Source organism: Saccopteryx leptura, chromosome 2 (assembly GCF_036850995.1).
Source record: "Saccopteryx leptura isolate mSacLep1 chromosome 2, mSacLep1_pri_phased_curated, whole genome shotgun sequence".
In the NCBI taxonomy this organism is placed as follows: domain Eukaryota; kingdom Metazoa; phylum Chordata; class Mammalia; order Chiroptera; family Emballonuridae; genus Saccopteryx; species Saccopteryx leptura.
In genome coordinates this window covers 270,726,555-270,742,482 of record NC_089504.1, presented here as the reverse complement: position 1 = coordinate 270,742,482, position 15,928 = coordinate 270,726,555, and the positions used below count along the sequence as shown (strand labels likewise).

The 15,928-nt window shown below is 51.0% G+C and overlaps 1 protein-coding gene across 1 annotated transcript; it reads right to left on the bottom strand.

Annotated features, from left to right (window-relative positions):
- Nucleotides 1-436: 436 nt before the first annotated feature.
- BATF3 (basic leucine zipper ATF-like transcription factor 3) lies at nucleotides 437-12,628 on the bottom strand. The gene is made up of 3 exons (XM_066366049.1): nucleotides 12,336-12,628; nucleotides 9,695-9,799; nucleotides 437-998 (listed from the first exon to the last, which is right to left on the bottom strand). Exons 1-3 carry the CDS (start codon nucleotides 12,411-12,413, stop codon nucleotides 813-815), a joined length of 369 nt encoding a protein of 122 aa, XP_066222146.1. The 5' UTR covers nucleotides 12,414-12,628; the 3' UTR covers nucleotides 437-812.
- Between the last annotated feature and the right edge of the window lie 3,300 nt (nucleotides 12,629-15,928).

Genomic DNA, 15,928 nt, shown 5'->3' with positions numbered 1-15,928 from the left:
CCTGAGTCTCCCGGTCAGAACAGGGGGTCTAGGGGACTCCAATGCCTTGAGGGGCACAGAGCAGCTAAATGAAAGGAGACTGGTCTCCAAATTACTCTGTGGAGCCACAGGGCTCAGGCCAGTGGGGACAGCAGCGCAGACACCCGGGGTTAGCAGTGGTGTGAGTGAGCGACCAGCTGAACAGCAGGGACAGTAGGGGGTCAGAGCAGACCAGCAGTCAGGACAGCTAGACAAATCCACAAGCTCCTTTGTGACCCAGCAGGGAAGTCCCTTTGGCCTTTGCTCTGCAGCCCCTTGAACTTGCCTTCCTGTGGAGCTTAGCCATGGCCCTGGAGGCCTAGGAGCTGCAAAGCCACCTGAGGAGACAGACGACACCTCTTCAGGAAGAGAAAACATACTGTGTCTCTCAAGTCCAAGAGCTTGGCAAAAGGAGCAACAATAACCATCTTTATTATCCAAATTCTAGAGAAAATGATTCTGCATCACAGCGGAACCTACTAGCTGCCAAAGTGGAGGTGAAGTGAGTCCTGAGGATGGTCTCCCGACCTGGTGCGCTCAAGGCTCTGAGTCAGGTGCCCACGGACACACCCCAAACTCCGAGCAGGGGGCCTGGCCCGGTGCCTCCCCTGGGAACATGGATGCAGCTGCGAGGGAGATGACCAGGCCCGGGAAGTAAGACCCATGAGCGGCAGAACACCCCGAGGTTCAGGAAGAGGACACGTGGAGGAGGCCCCGCACAGGTCCCCTCACACACGGCTGTGAAGGGAACACTCCTCCCAGGCGTGGAGAGGACCACGGCTCCTCGCTGGGCCTCACCGGGGCAGGCAGCTGGCCACGGGGTCGGGCCGCAGCACGGGCACGAAGTTCACGGGGCACAGCAGCAGCGGGCACATCTTCTCATGCTCCTTCAGCGCCTCGCTCAGGTGCTTCAGCTCCTCCCGCAGCTTCCCGATCTCCCTCTGCAGCATGGTGTTCTCCTGCTCCAGGCACTCGTACTCCTGGGGAGACGGCAGGCAACGTCATCTGGGCTGCTGGCCTGACCTGCGGTGCTGCTCACCGCCTTCCCACCCAGACTTTCTCCCGATCCGCCCCCTCCGCCCTCAGAACTGCTCATTTCCTTAATGTCTGTCTTCTCCAGCCGGGATGAATGGTTCACAAGAGCAGGGCTTGTCGAAACATCTTTATGAGGGATAATCCACGTGACATAAAAGACACTGATTTTAAGTGTATGATTCAGTGAGTTTTGACAAATGTTAAGTAACTAGGTTGATCAAGACAGAATGTTTCCATCACTTCGAAAAGTTCCCTTGTGCGCCTGTGCAGCCAACCCTCCCCCCCTCACCCCCGCCCCCTCCCCCAGCCTGCTTATCCGCTTTCTAAAGGTCTCTGCTGGGTTCATTGCTAGAGCCCCAGCACTTGGAACAGTGCTGCCAACATGACAAATGTTTGTCGAGTCCTGCGTAAATGAATAAAAGTATCTCTTGCTTTGGCTCACGTGTTAAATTTCTTTCACATCCGCATCTACGGAGGCGTAGAGCTGGAGGGGGGATCAGAGAGACCCCTTAGCCCAGCCCACACAATGTATTATAGAAACAGATCTTTGCTGTGTAATTCTAGCTCAGGCATCCAACTTGCGCTGAGCACTCTCGCCTTCAAAGGGCAGTCCTTGCCCTTTCGGAGCTGCTCTGTGAGAAAGCTCCTCTTTGCACTGATCCAAAAACCCTCTCTCCTTCAAACCCACCTATTGGGCTTGGTTCCACCTTGTGGAACCACATAGAGTAAATTCAATACTTTTCAACATCGCAGTTCTTGAAATAGAAGACGGCCCCATACCACTTCCCTTTAGGTATTCTCTGAGCTCAACTGCCTCAGGTCCTCTGGGTTCCTTGGGTTTTAGGACCACCGGTCCCTCTGCCCTCCTGGATGCTACCCAACACATGTCCCCGTTTGCCAAGAGCTCTGAGAGATTATCATTCCCAAACTCAGTGCATGATTCCGGGGAGGGCCTGACCATGCAGGGAGCAGATTGTGGAGGTGATCTGCTCTGGCCTGACCCAAGCCTATAGCCACCTCGCCCTGGGGACTCTCCCTGAGCGTGCAGAGAAGTGCAAGCTCTGTCGGCATCTGCTGCTTCTCCAGCTATACTTTGAGGATGTTTGATGTTGTGGAGCTTAAGAATGCGCTTCACACCTGCCTCTGCTGAATTTCACCCTGTTCCCAAGAACATCTTTCAGCCTAGCAGATCCTTCAGACTCTTGATTTTGCCGGCTCATGGATTAGTGATACCACAAGCTCTAAGCTGTCCACAAACTTGATAAACAGGTCAAGCAGGCCTTCCTTTTTTTTCATCCAAGTCATTAATTTCTACAATACACTCGGCCAATGGCAGAGGCCCTACGGCATGCCAATTGAGACCCTCCTAAGGTTGACAATCTTATTTAAATCTTGCTGAAATGTTGTTTTCAGTTATTTCTAGTTTGATTCACACTATTAGGCTTCGTTGTACCATGCACACCATGTTTCCTGAGCAGAGGGCCCAACCTTATTATCCATCACATCTTTCCTCTTACTAGTAATTTTTAAGAAATATCACTAAGAAAGTTTGAACTTTCTACAGGCCTTTAAAGCACATGCAAATTCTCAACTCTGCCCCTAGATTTCCATCCTCTTTTTCTCTGTGGGCCCACCACCTCCAGGAAGGCTTCTGTGATCACAGCACCTAATGGAAGCATATCTATTATGGTTCTTATTCAGTCTTGTATCATATTCATACTTAAATAATATCTCTCTCTTCCAAGACCAGAAATATCTAGCACCTGGGCCTCTGCCACCCTCTCTTGTAGCCCCGCCTGACAGGCCCCAGTGCTGGCATCTCAGTGCTCAGTGACCTCTCAGCCCCTGTCTCCTTCTCTCACCTCCTTTCTTCCTTCCCTTCCCCTCAAGCATCTTCATCCCTCTAAGAACAAGGAGCCCAGAGAGGCTGCATGCAAAGGTCACCTGGGCCATTCCTCGCCTCCTGCCTTTCCCAGACAGGCTCTCGGGGTGGTCTGGAATCCTCTCCCAGGCGGCAGGCCCCACCCCTTCTCCCCAGGGCTGTCCTGGGTCAGTTTGGCATCAGTAGCATGAGGGTCCTGTTCTGCCTCCAGCCCTTCTCCCTGTGGCCTACCACCCCCTCGTCCTCACACTCTCCTCTGGCCTCTGACAAGCTCTAGTCTTAGAGTCAGAATTCAGTCTACAAACACAGCAACCACACCCTCCTTGGGCAAGGGGAGGGTCCGGACGGGAGAACCTGGATGAAAACCGAGGCACTGTGGGAAGCCCGGCTGCAGTGAGGGTGAGAGGCTGTCACTGTCACTGTCACACTCACCCTCACACACACTCCACCCTACAACTGGAAATGCTCTTCACTTCCAAGTAAAAAGAGAATAAATTCAAATGGTTCTACTGAACTAATGTTTAAACTAGACTCCAAAGAATAGGAAACTCTCTTCCTGTGTCAAGATTTTCCAAACTGACTCCCTATATTTACTGAATTTGCAAGACGCTGCGAGCTTTTGAGCGTTCTCTCTGGAATCCACCAGGAGTCATGCTGGTTCAGGTGTCACCCCTCTCCCCAGACCCCAGCCCTCAGAGCTTCAGAGACGTGGGCACAGGCCACCCAGCGGGCCCCTCGCCTGCCTTCTCCGCAGGGACTTTCTCCTCTGGGATTTAAGTTTTACTCACAAATACACTCAGGGACTTTTATTGAGCTGAGGGAATAAAAAAGAGAGAAGTAAAAATCTTTTTCAGGTGAGAGCAGTTCTACATAAATAAAAGGAGGAGCTGGGAGGGGAGGCGGAGGTGGGGCGGGGGTGAGAGCACCCTGAGTGGGAACAAAGAGTAACACCCACTTCACACCAGGAAGAAACTGCCTGCACTTCCCGCACATAAGAAATAGAAGAGAACATTAGACCCTTTGCTATTTCCAAAGAGAGGCTCGGTTTAGCTCAGTGACTGCCGCGTCTTGAGTCCTTTACCCCAGGAGAGTGTGAGGTCAAATGCTGCCTTCCTGGGTAACCGCCAGGCCACTGTCACCAAGCAGAGATCTACAAAGTAGGGGTGGCGAAGTCGCTGCAAATCCCAAGTCTGTCTCAGAAATTAAGCTGTCCAGGGCCACGGTTCTCAACTGGGGCAATTGGGCAATCCCCAGGGGACATGTGGAGTGCCTGGAGACAGTCTGGGTGTCCAAACTGGGGCGGGGGGGTGCTACTGCTTCTAGAGGGCAGAGGGCAGGGATGCTGCTTAACGCCCTACAGCGGACAGGGCAGCCCCCGCCACAAGGACTTATCCAGCCCCGAGGTTGAGAAACCCTGGTCCGGGCATCTAAGAGGGGTTCACTGGGGAACGAGGGGCTGCTGGGGATATTCAGGGGGCCCAGCATGCTTCTGAGACAGAGGGGAGGAGCAGGTAAAGAAGGCATCAGGGGCCAAAGGTGACAGCCAGTAAGGAGATGCAGGGCAGGAAAAGGCCATCAGGAAGACACAGCCGCATGGAGACCCCATTGCACAAGCAAGAAAACTGAAACTCCGAGAGGCACGATGACTTTCCCAAGGTCATGTGGACCGGAGCCTGATCCCTCTTTCAAGGTCAGCTGCAACTTTCAAGCCATGACAGCAACTCGGCTTTCGCTTGGCAGTGCCTGGGGCTCAAATTCCCCCGCAGTGGTTACCAGCAGAAAGGGGCTGTCAGAGCTCAGGATTTTACAACAAGTCTCTTCCCAAACCTTAAGCTGATACCTTTCCCAGCAGAAACATGTGTCACCAGCAAGGGTTGTAAAAATGAATGTCATCATCAGTTTCTAAACCAAGTAGAGACTAACGCGAAGCATTCTCTTAGAATAGGCAAGATCTGAGAAAACTGTGGCAGCGCATACCACAACCACATTGCTCAAGATGTGTGTCCGTTTGTGACATTTGGCGCTCCTGAGGATGGCATCGCTGCCTTCCTTCGCTGACTCAGAATTCTTTCTCAGTCTTACGCCTTTAGGTGCCTGGCTCCAACCAGTCTGACCCACTTCTGAGAGAAGTGTCTTTCAGCTTGTCCTAGGGAGCTGGGCTGTTCACTGGGGCTCCTGTTCGTGGATGTGGACTCAGGCGCGTGCCCACTGTTCAGAGATGAGTAGGAATCGAAAGCCCCAGGAGAGGTGGAGGCACCTGGAAGGGATGATCTGAACAGCCACAGAGAACAGTGAGGTGCCCAGAGACACGTTAGGAACCGCTTCTCATCAGGGCAATCCAACTCCCAGCAACCACTTCCCTGAGGGGAAAGCTCACAGTGAGGGGCAGCCCCAGCCTCTCCCTGGTCTAGCCTGTCCAGGCTCTCCCACTGCCCTGCCCTCCAAGGAAGCCCTGCCTCAGAGGACAGTCCTCTCTCTGGCTTTGGAGATGGAGAACTGGGAGCGGAAGGTGGTAGGTAGCCCAGAGACTTCTAGGAGCTGGGACAGAGTGACTTTTCAAGGTGTTCGCAGTGAGTGAGTGAGTGAGGTGGGCAGGAAAGAAAGGTGGGAATTTTAAAAGTCTTGCTCAAGGCAAATAAAGGTCTTGAGTTACTTTGAGATAGTTAGCAATGCTACCCCACAGTCTGGGGTAGAGAAATTTCTGGGATGGAGACTTGACTCAAATCTCCACAGGGAGCTGCAAGCAGCCATGACCGCCGGGCTCTGTTTTCTGCCCCTTCTGGACACACAGGGTGTGTCCCTGTGAGCTGGCCTCACTCGGGTTTGAGGAGGAGGTCTCCACACACTGTACCCCTCCTCACTTTTCCCATCCTGCAGGTGGTCTAGGAGCCCCAGGGGGTCTGCGGGGCTTTCTGCCGTGACTGATAACCGTGCCAGGCACTCTGCCCGCATCTCACTGGACCTCAGTACAATTATATCTCACCACATGTTGTGTCAGACACTCCACTTCCGATACATAGATCTTTTTCCAAAATGAAAAACATCTTTATACTATGTTTACTTTTTCTTTTTTTACTATGTTGGCCATAAAGAACATAGATGCCTGTAACTAGGATGTGCTCCCTGGAGGGACGAGTCACGTGGTACCCTCGGGCCAGGCATGATGCTCTTCTACAGAAGGACTGGGTATTTCCATTTTCCTGAGCCAGCCACCAGCTCCCTCAGACCCTCTTGTGAACAGTGACGCACCCGTGTTGGCTAGTGACGGTGAAGGTGTGGCCTCCAGTTTTGGGGTCTGTATATGGATGGAGCCCCTGTCCTGACCTCCTGGAAACTGTCAACAAAACTGGCCTTGCTGAGGTGACCGGCCAGTGACGCACGGTTCTCAGTCCTTCTTCCAGATCCACAGAGCAAGAGCAGAAGGGGGTGTTTACCCACGGAGGGGCTGGCTTTCAGATCAATCAGCTGCATTTCTGGAAAGGACTCCTGGCAGAATTAGCTATGTCTATGGACAGCAGAACAACTTGGGAACTCCACAGAAGGGCTTTCTACCTGCAGCTCGAAGAGGGATCAGGTGGAGCTCTGGCTAAATGGATAGAGCACTGCCTCGGTATGCGGACGATCCAGGTTCAATTCCCGGTCAGGACACACATGAGAAATGACCATCTGCTTCTCTTCTCTCCCTCTCCCCCTTCTCTCTCTCTTCCCCTCTCGTCTGACTGCTTCCTTTCAGCATTGGCCCCAGGCACTGAGGACAGCTTGGGTGACTTGAGCATCAGCTGCAGATGGCGGCTGCTGGGTGGATCCCAATCAGAGCACATGTGGGAGTCTGTCTCTTTATCTCCCCTCCTCTTACTTAAAACAAAAAAAGAGGGATGAGGTGGGAGTACGTGTGGCAACCCCTAAGTTAAAGTACGTGGCATGGACTAGAAGCTTTCTGGGGGAAAAGGCCCCAGCTGTCCAGCTGGCACGTGTTCATCTGGTCATCACACCCAAGAATGACAGGAATGGAGATAGACCTAGCTTCACGCGGTAGTAAATTACTTTCTGTTGTTTTCTGTGCTGGGCAGAATAATGCCCCCCCCCCAAAGAGGTTTAAATCCAATCTTTGGAACCTGTGAATATGTTACTTTAGGTGATAAAAAGGACGTTGCAGAGGTGATTAAGTTAAAAACCTTAAAGTGGGGAGATTACCCTGAAGTATGTGGGCCCAATGTAATCAAATGGACCTTATAAATGAAAGGAGTCAGGAATCAGAAAAGGAGACATGTCAGAATAATGCAGCATAAGAAAGACTCACCTGGCCAGCTGGCTTTGCAGATGGAAGGGGACCACCAGTCAAGGGACACAGAAGCTTCTAGAAGCTGGAAAAAGCAAACTGACTCTTCTCCAGAGTCTCCAGAGGGAAAGCAGCCCTGTCGACACCTGGATTTTAGCCCAGCGAGATCCATTTCAGACACCTGACTTCCAAAACTCTAAGATAATACATCTGCGTTGTTTTAAGCCATCAAATTTGCTGTAATTTGTTACAGAAGGCAAAAGACACTATTATACTTTCTTCAGGAACTCTGCTTCCCAAGGACGGGAGCAGGATCTTACTCCTCTCTTTGTGACCCAATGGCAATGCCTTGACCACAGTGGTGCTTAACAAGTATTCGTGGGATGAATCTACCTGACCTTGCTTTATGGACTGTCTTGTTCAAGTCATTCAGTCACCTCTACACACATAATCACTCGGACTTAACGCTGAGTGTCCTCTTGTGTTTTTTTATATTAATATACGTGGCTTGGACTAGAAATTTCTTGAGGGGAAAGGCCCGCGCTGTCCAACCGGCACTTGTTCTGAATGCAGGGCCATGCGGCAAGCCGCAGGTAACAGGAAGCTAGAGCCAGGGTAGCTTCAGGAGCAAGGCGGGAGGGAGAAAAGAGGCAGAGGGCATTGAACTCCTTCCGTGGGAATTTTACAGAACCAAAAAAGGCTGGGAAGAACCTTCCCTGACCCTATTCTGAAGATCCTGGGTTCCAAGCCTTCCTACTTCCAGGGAAGAATCTGATATTTATCATTTATGCCACACTGTGAAGTTGTATCAGTGGGTCAACTCTCCCTGGGGTATGTACCTTCTAAATCTGTCTCTGTTCATTGTTAAAAGGTTTTCAGAGATTATTTCTCTTTAAAACACTTTTGAGTCTCCTTTGCTATCAGTGCCCCCAGACTGGCCTTGCTAGGATAAAACAACCTATGGCAAGAAAGCAGGGCAGGCCTGACCAGGCGGTGGTGCAGTGGATAGAGCATCAGACCGGGATGCAGAGGACCCAGGTTCGAGACCCCGAGGTCGCCAGCTTGAGCGCAGGCTCATCTGGTTTTAGCAAAGCGCACCAGTTTGAACCCAAGGTTACTGGCTCCAGCAAGGGGTTACTCGGTCTGCTGAAGGCCCGCGGTCAAAGCACATATGAGAAAGCAATCAATGAACAACTAAGGTGTTGCAACACACAACGAAAAACTAATGATTGATGCTTCTCATCTCTCTCCCTTCCTGTCTGTCTGTCCCTGTCTATCCCTCTCTCTGACTCACTGTCTCTGTAAAAAATAAATAAATAAATAAAAGTTTAAAAAAAGAAAGCATGGCAGGAGAGAGTTCAGCTAAAACTGTGATTATTCACACCAATGCTGAGCAAAGATGAGAGCTCGGAACGGTCACCCATTCCTTGGACAGATCCTTGGAGGCGTCTGAGGCCAGTCCCTGATAGGGAGCTGTTCCCATGCCCAGGCTCTGAGACAATGTGGGATTGCGCACAGGGGTCATGGAAAACGGAAGCCTGTAGGATAAATCCCAGGTTCCTGATCTGGGTGATGAGAAAGATGGTTACCTCCATGAAGTACAAACTGACAGTGAGAACAGACAGTCTCAGGGTAGACAGACCCGCTATTATCACCATGTTGCATGTAAGGAGCCTGTAGCAGACCCACTTAGAAACATTGGAGATATGGAGTTAGGGCTAGAACAGAGGTCTTTCCTGGAGTGATTAATTTGGGAGAACAGATTTATAGATTAAATTTTCCAGGATGAGAAGAAAAAAGGACAGTCCGGTCAAGATCATTTAAGAAAACAGAAATAGAAAGTTTAACAAAGAAACTGAGAGAAAACATGATTAAGAGGGTCAGGAGAAGTAGGAAATGTGTGTTTTAGAAGTTAAAGACCTTGAAAGGTCTCAAGAAGGGGAGGGTCAATGGCGTCAAATGTTCCAGCAAGGTCAAGGATGATGAGACTAACAAGGGGTCTAGGCACTAAATGGTCTCAGTGGGAGCAGCTTCTGTAGGAAGTGTGTGTGTGTGTGTGTGTGTGTGTGTGTGTGTTGTTGCATGGGCAGGCTGGTGGCAGAAACAAAATCAGGGGACTGGGGAATTAACAGTAACTGAGGCCATGGAGACAGCACGTCTCTTTAAGAAGCAGAAAAGTGAGGGAAGGAAAGGAATGGGCACCAGCTTAAAAGGGAATCAGGATCAAAAGGAAGTTTGGGTTTTTTTGTTTTATAAAGAAACTTGAATGGGAGATGAAACCAGCAGATGAGGGAGAAATGAAGAGGCCAGTGAGTGAACAAGCAGATCACTGGGCTGGGAGGACACAGCAGAATTAGACGTGCATGTGGCCAAACTGGTGATGACGGGACGCGACCTCAAGGCCACCACCGCAGCACAAGGACAGAAGACGACTCCTCTCCTGTGACCCTAACGTGGCTCTGCCCCGACCACAGTCTCACCTCATGGAGTTTGTCAGCCTTCTGGGTCTGCTTCTTCCGACTTCTCTGAGCAGCAACTCGGTTTTTTTCTCTCCTTCGGACCTTCCTGTCATCATCCTCAGGGCTCTGGGGGGGAAACGTGTGGTCAGGAGTGATGTGGAGGCCCCTCGCCTCACCCCTGTCCTCCCGCTCTCTTCACTCGGCACTGCTCACTGCCTTCGCCATGTTATCTGCAGTCGCATCAGTGGGGTAACAGTGTAGCCCCTTGTTAAGGAGCACTCCTCACGTGCTATGGCTACACTTAGCTGCTAATCCCCATTACCACCCTGAGAAATGTGTGGTGTGACCACCATTTAAAAGATGAGGAATAAGAAACTCAGAGAGGTTAAGGAACTTGGTCCAGGTACCAAAGCTAGTAAGTGGGTGAATGGGAAGTGGAACTCAGGTCTGTTGGACCCCACCAACGTTCCTCAACCTCTACCCCACAGGGCGTGTGCCCAGAAGAGCTGTGGTGTCCGTGTTCATCTCAGGATGGAAAAGCCAGAAGGCATCCACTACCTGGAACACGCTGTGTGCCGGGCTTTACGCTGCCACACACAAACAGGGACTTTTGATACTGGGAGCAAATCACAATTACTCGTATAACTCATGCAACCACACAACTAGCAGCACACCAAATGATCGTAAACACCACTGACAATATGTTCATTTGAACCATGCTCAACGTGTTGTTTCACAGCTCAGAGCAAATCAGAAAGCAAATTTATGACGTGTCTTGAAAGTCCTTAGCTGCATGAGATTTAACCAAACCTAGTCAAATCCCCCAAGGGTTACTGTGAAACAGGTACCACGGGTAAAAGAACAAAAAAACACTTCATTCAGTTATACAAAACATGAAGCCAAGAACAGCATTTGCTTTCCGAATGCTGTGAGAAGAGACCTAAGAAGTGGAGGAGGGAACAGCTCCCTTTAAAGAGTTCAAAATCCAAGAGGTTAGTGGGATACAAACATAGGAAAGCCATTCAATTATCAGTGTTAACTGAAAGCAAATCCTGATAACATAAAATAATGGATATATTCAGCTATCATTTTACCTGGTCTTGTATCCAAATAAGAGAGCCACATACCATCTCCTCAAGTAATGCAGGACAGAATTTTTAGTATGTGGAAGAAGAAAGGAGAAGAGTAAATAACATTGACATAAATAACATAAGTGGAAGAGCATGTAAGGGAACAGACACAAGGTGTTAAAATGCAGTCTTTGAGAGGCAAGGAAGTCTGGGTAGACAGAACCAGAAAACCACAGGGGGGAAATGTGGTATGTAGGGGACAGAACTTGAGCTTTAGAAATACACAGCTCCTGTGTTTTCTCCTCCTGTCACTATGGCCTTGGCAACCATGTTCTCTGCATTTTCAGTTTTCTCATTTATTGTATTTGTGATTCATTCATGCTTTCAATAATGTTAACCAAGTCCCTGCCATGCACCAGGCACCATCCCAGTCACTGGAGATACATGCTGGGAACTGCAGCCTCATGCCCGAGGCTGGTCTGACATAAAAGTAAGATTTTATCTTAAAGCTCCTAGCATACAGTATGCCCTCAGTAACCTGTGTTGAGGTTGCTGCTATTTTATGCTGAGTCTCTTATTGTGCTTGTCACCAAATTATGCCTCTTTGTTCTTCATTATCCCTCCGGCAGCCCACACTCTAAAACGGATTATCACCCATCATGTGATCACACCTGACAGCCCAGAAGAAACAGGTGTCAAGACAGAGAGGGGAGCAAAGTGTTGAAAAATTCATATATTATGAACCATATCTCAATTAGTCCCCACAAAAAACCATTTAGAGGGCGGTATTCTTATAAGCATTTATTTTACAGGTGGGGAAAACCGCAGGTTCGGAGAAGTTAAGCAAATTGCCAACGGCTACTTGGCCTGTGTAGGGGCAAAGCCATGCCCAAACTCAGAACTGTCTGACTAGCAAGCACCGAGGTGAGAAGGGGGGCATAACAATGAACAGACTCAACCTCACAGCAGCGGGGTGGAAAGTCTCCCACTGCCTTCCCTGCCCGCAGCCTTGCCTCGTAGCCGGAGTACGCAGCTGTGAATGCTGCTGGGTCAGCGCACAGGACAGGACGCCGGCGAGGGGTTTCACCAGGCTGGGTGTGGAGTTGGCCCACTGCAGGCGGCCAACCCGCACCCTGGGTTGATCGGTCCCGAGTTCCCCACTCCGGGGGAAGGCAGATGTTGGGGCTGCCTGGGTGCGAGCTGCCCGTCCGGGCTGAATGTCCCCTCTCCGCGCCCTGGCCCCCACTCGGAGCTCCCGGAAAAGGCCACGCGCGCCGGCTGCGGGGTGGCAGCTGACGGCGGCGCATGGATGGCGCGGCGCGGGGCAGCGCGGACCCCACGTGCGCAGGAGTGTGAGCCGTGCGCCGCCCAGCCAGGCGTCGGCGCCCCGGGGTTACCTCTCCTCCGGGCACGCAGCAGCCGGGTCAGCACGCCGTGCGGCGCGGGTGCGGTGCGTGCGCCCCTGGACCACCCTCGCGCCCTAATCCCCACACAGCGGTCAGCACCCCGGAATCCCAGCACCACCCTCTTCGTGCCTCACGGCGCCCGACCCCCCACATCCCTGCCGTCCTCCCTGACCCCCAGTTCACTACCTGCGGCTGCGGCTGGTTCCTGGGCGTCGCGACGTTCCTCTGCAGGACGCTGCCGGCGACCGGGAGCCCTTGCGACATGCCGGGCGCTCGTCGGCCCAGCCCGCCCCGCCGCGCAGCCTTGCGGAGGAGCGGCCGCGCCGCCCGCCGCGCCCTGCCCGCGGGGCGCTGCCTACCGGCGCTCTCCCGCCGCGGGCATCCTCGCGCCCGCACCTGCCGGCCTCCGGCCCCCTGTCCGGCCCCGCCCCTCGGGCTTCCCGCTCGCCGGGCTCCAGTGGCCTCTGCGCGTCGCCCGGGCTTCCCCACCTCCGCGTCCTAGCCGGCGGCCCTTCCCGTCCCCCAAGTCTGCCCCGCCCCCCCTCCCATCCCGACTCATTTCCTCCTCTCGGGGCCGCACCTCGGGGTCCCCAATCCCTCCCCAGTGGCGGCTTTCCGCTGGCTCCCCCTCTCCTCCCAGCTCTTCGTGGAAGTCACGTGGTGGCTCTGAAACCTGGAGGGAAGGCGAAGCCCACCCACAGGAGGCGACGCTGGGGCGGGTGGGGGTCAGGGAGGCGCCGCGCAGCCTGTGGGGTCCTTCGGCTGCTCTCGGAGAACTCAGGGTGAGAAACACAAGTGGGTGGTTTGGGGTTGGTGGTTTTTTCCCGGTCCCATCGCGGCATCTTCCTGCGCATCGGCCCCGCCTCCCTCCAGCGCAGGGGTCACAGTCTTGGGGGACTTTCTTCGCGGTGATCAGTCACCTGGGCGGCACTCTCACTCCTTCCGCGGCCCTCTGTCCCCCGGCCCAGGAGGCTCAGGCTGGGGGACGGGGGACAGGAGACAGCTGTCTTTACTGAGTCCACCGCGCACCTGAGATCCACGGGCGCCCCGGGGCTTTTGTGCAGGAGCATCTACTCTTGTCTTGTCACGGTCGCTGCGGGCTGTGGAAGCCAGCCAGGCGGGGCGCCCCCGAGGGTGAATTCCCTCAGTGGAGGGTGAGGAAGAGGTTTCACTGACTCGCCATCCCTGAGAGCCAGTTTGTCACGGTGGACATCACTGTTGACAGGTTTGGGAATCTGGACCCCAAAATCATTTTTTTTGGGGGGGGGGGGAGATGAAAGTGGCAACTGCTCTGCCTTAAGATTCGTGACTTCATGCCGAACTGGGGACGGTGTAGAAGTGCTGCGTGTTCCTCTCCACCTGAGTGTTTGCCTAACAGTAAAAAGATGACAAGTCAAGCAGTATTGTACATGGTCGCAGCAAAGGAAAAACAAGCGGTTACGGGTTTGTGGTCTGCATACTGTTGAGCATCGGGAGAGAAAGATAACCCGGAACCTGAGTGGGCGGGTGGGAACCAAGACTAGGGGCGTCAGACGTGCCTTCCCAGTGTGGTTGCTTAAGTTTTCAGGCTCAACGGGGATGGGGGTGGGCACTTATGATTTAAGCCCCTTACAAAAACTGTTAGATGCAGCTTGCATGAACTTGGCTACCTTGGCAGGAAAGCAAGCGGAGAATCTCGTCTGTGTGAGCAGAGTCTTGAACCAACTGTGCGGAGGATGGAGGTGCAAGGCTGGGAAGCTCGGAGGTTGGATGTAGCCCTTTGCTGTGACAGTGGCTATGAGCTGAGCCATCTACACTTGGTTATCCACCTAGCCTTGTCTTCTCATCTCCCTTTGATCCTTGTCACCATTCTGCATAACTCGTGATCTCCCCGGAGCTATTACTTTGGGTACCACACAGACGCACACAATGTGCCTAGCACAGGCCTCCACACAGGAGTGCTCAGTAAATTCACTGTAGTAGGTCAACAAAGAGCCTTCACTTTTGGAAACTTAAAAGGACTCTTAACAAGATAGGAAGACCTCTGGGTCAAGCAGTCAGTTTTCAGAAGTGCTTTCATTGCTCCACTGTTTATGTTTATGAAGGGAAAGGGCAAGATAAAAACGCAATGGACATTGAGATGCAGTCCACCCTTCGTTCAGTAGTTGCCACTTTTCTGTTCTCATTGAGCCACACAGCGTTCTAAGTCATTCGGAGCTCCATCTTCCACCCTACCCCCCACCCCCATGGAGCCTGGAACCTTGCCCCCCCCCCCCACACACACACACAAGAAATCTTCTTATGACACAGGGCTATATTGTTTTAGTTCCTTTCAAATATACTTAAAAGAGGAGCCTTGGTTAACTAATTAGCATTTCAGGAACAGATCAATTTGACCTACATCTCATACATCAAAATGAATGCATTAAATAAGTAGATATATAGACAATAAAATTAGAAAGGCAAAGCGGAATTTAATTCTTTTATCAAGGCCCTGGAATAATACCATGCAGAGAATTTTCTGAGACTACAGGTCGGAGGAATCACATTGGAAAGATTTGAGCTATATAAGAATGTTAAATTGCTTTAGATGACTGTATGACCAAAAATGGAAAATATTCACAGTAAATGTGGTAAAAGGTTAAAATTTCAAGTATATATCCTTTTGTCCTATGAAAAGGAACAAAAACAAATACTAAGACAAACCTCCCAAAAGGAAATTTGATATGAGGAAAAATGAGAAAAAAATCAGGATACAGTAAGTAGAAATATAACATGTATATAAAAATGTATGCACAATACAACTGGACTCCAGGCTTAAAAATGGTTAAATTAAGATGGTAAATTTTATGTTGTGTGTTTTTTACCACAATGAGAAAGTGTGTGCATATGAGAAAAAAAATAGAAGATAATACACCAAAATACTAGTTTTTCTGTCGTGGTGGAGAGATTATAATTACTTTTATTTGTCCTTTTTAACTTTTTAAATCTTTTATTATTTTAACATCTTAAAACATATTTACAAGTAATATTGTCTTCCCTGGCACTAAGCTCATTTGTCACCCCAGAATGCCAATGCCAAGTTTGGCGCTCTAATAACAGCCTGTTTTTCTCTCTTTTCTGTAATATTTTCTGGTTCATTTTATCTAAGTCAGAAGGGGAAAGAAAAAGGTCATAAACAAGAACAAATGTTTCAAATTTCACCTTTTCTTTTTGTGTTTTCCCTTAGAACTGAGAAGAGAAATTACGTTACATGATTTGGCAATTTCCTCCCACCATGATGACGCTGGATTCCATGTTTGGGGCCGGGGCGGAGGCGCAGGAGGTCAGTGAAGGAATCCTCTGCTGATTCACTTCACAGGAAGACAGTTCTGTATAAACACCACTTGCTCAAATGCTAGAAAACCCTCTCACTCTTTCACCTTTGCTCTTCCCTTTTTAAGGAAACTGGCCTTCCAGTAAGTGTACTTTCACTGATCTTTCTCAGAAGGTGATCCTGCGGTCTTCTGGTGGGGCTAGAAAAATGAAAGTTTAAGGTAGAGACCTCTGTGTTGACCGGAAATCAGTCATGTGTCAGGCACTGTTGTAGGCACTGGGGTGCAGCAGTGGACAGAACATAGATCCACACCTCATGGAGCTCACTTTCTAGAGGAGGGAGACTGACAATAAACAAGACAGCATTTCAGGGGTAGTCAACCTTTTTATACCTACCGCCCACTTTTGTATCTCTGTTAGTAGTAAAATTTTCTAACTACCTACCAGTTCCACAGTAATGGTGATTTATAAAGTAGGGAAGTAAC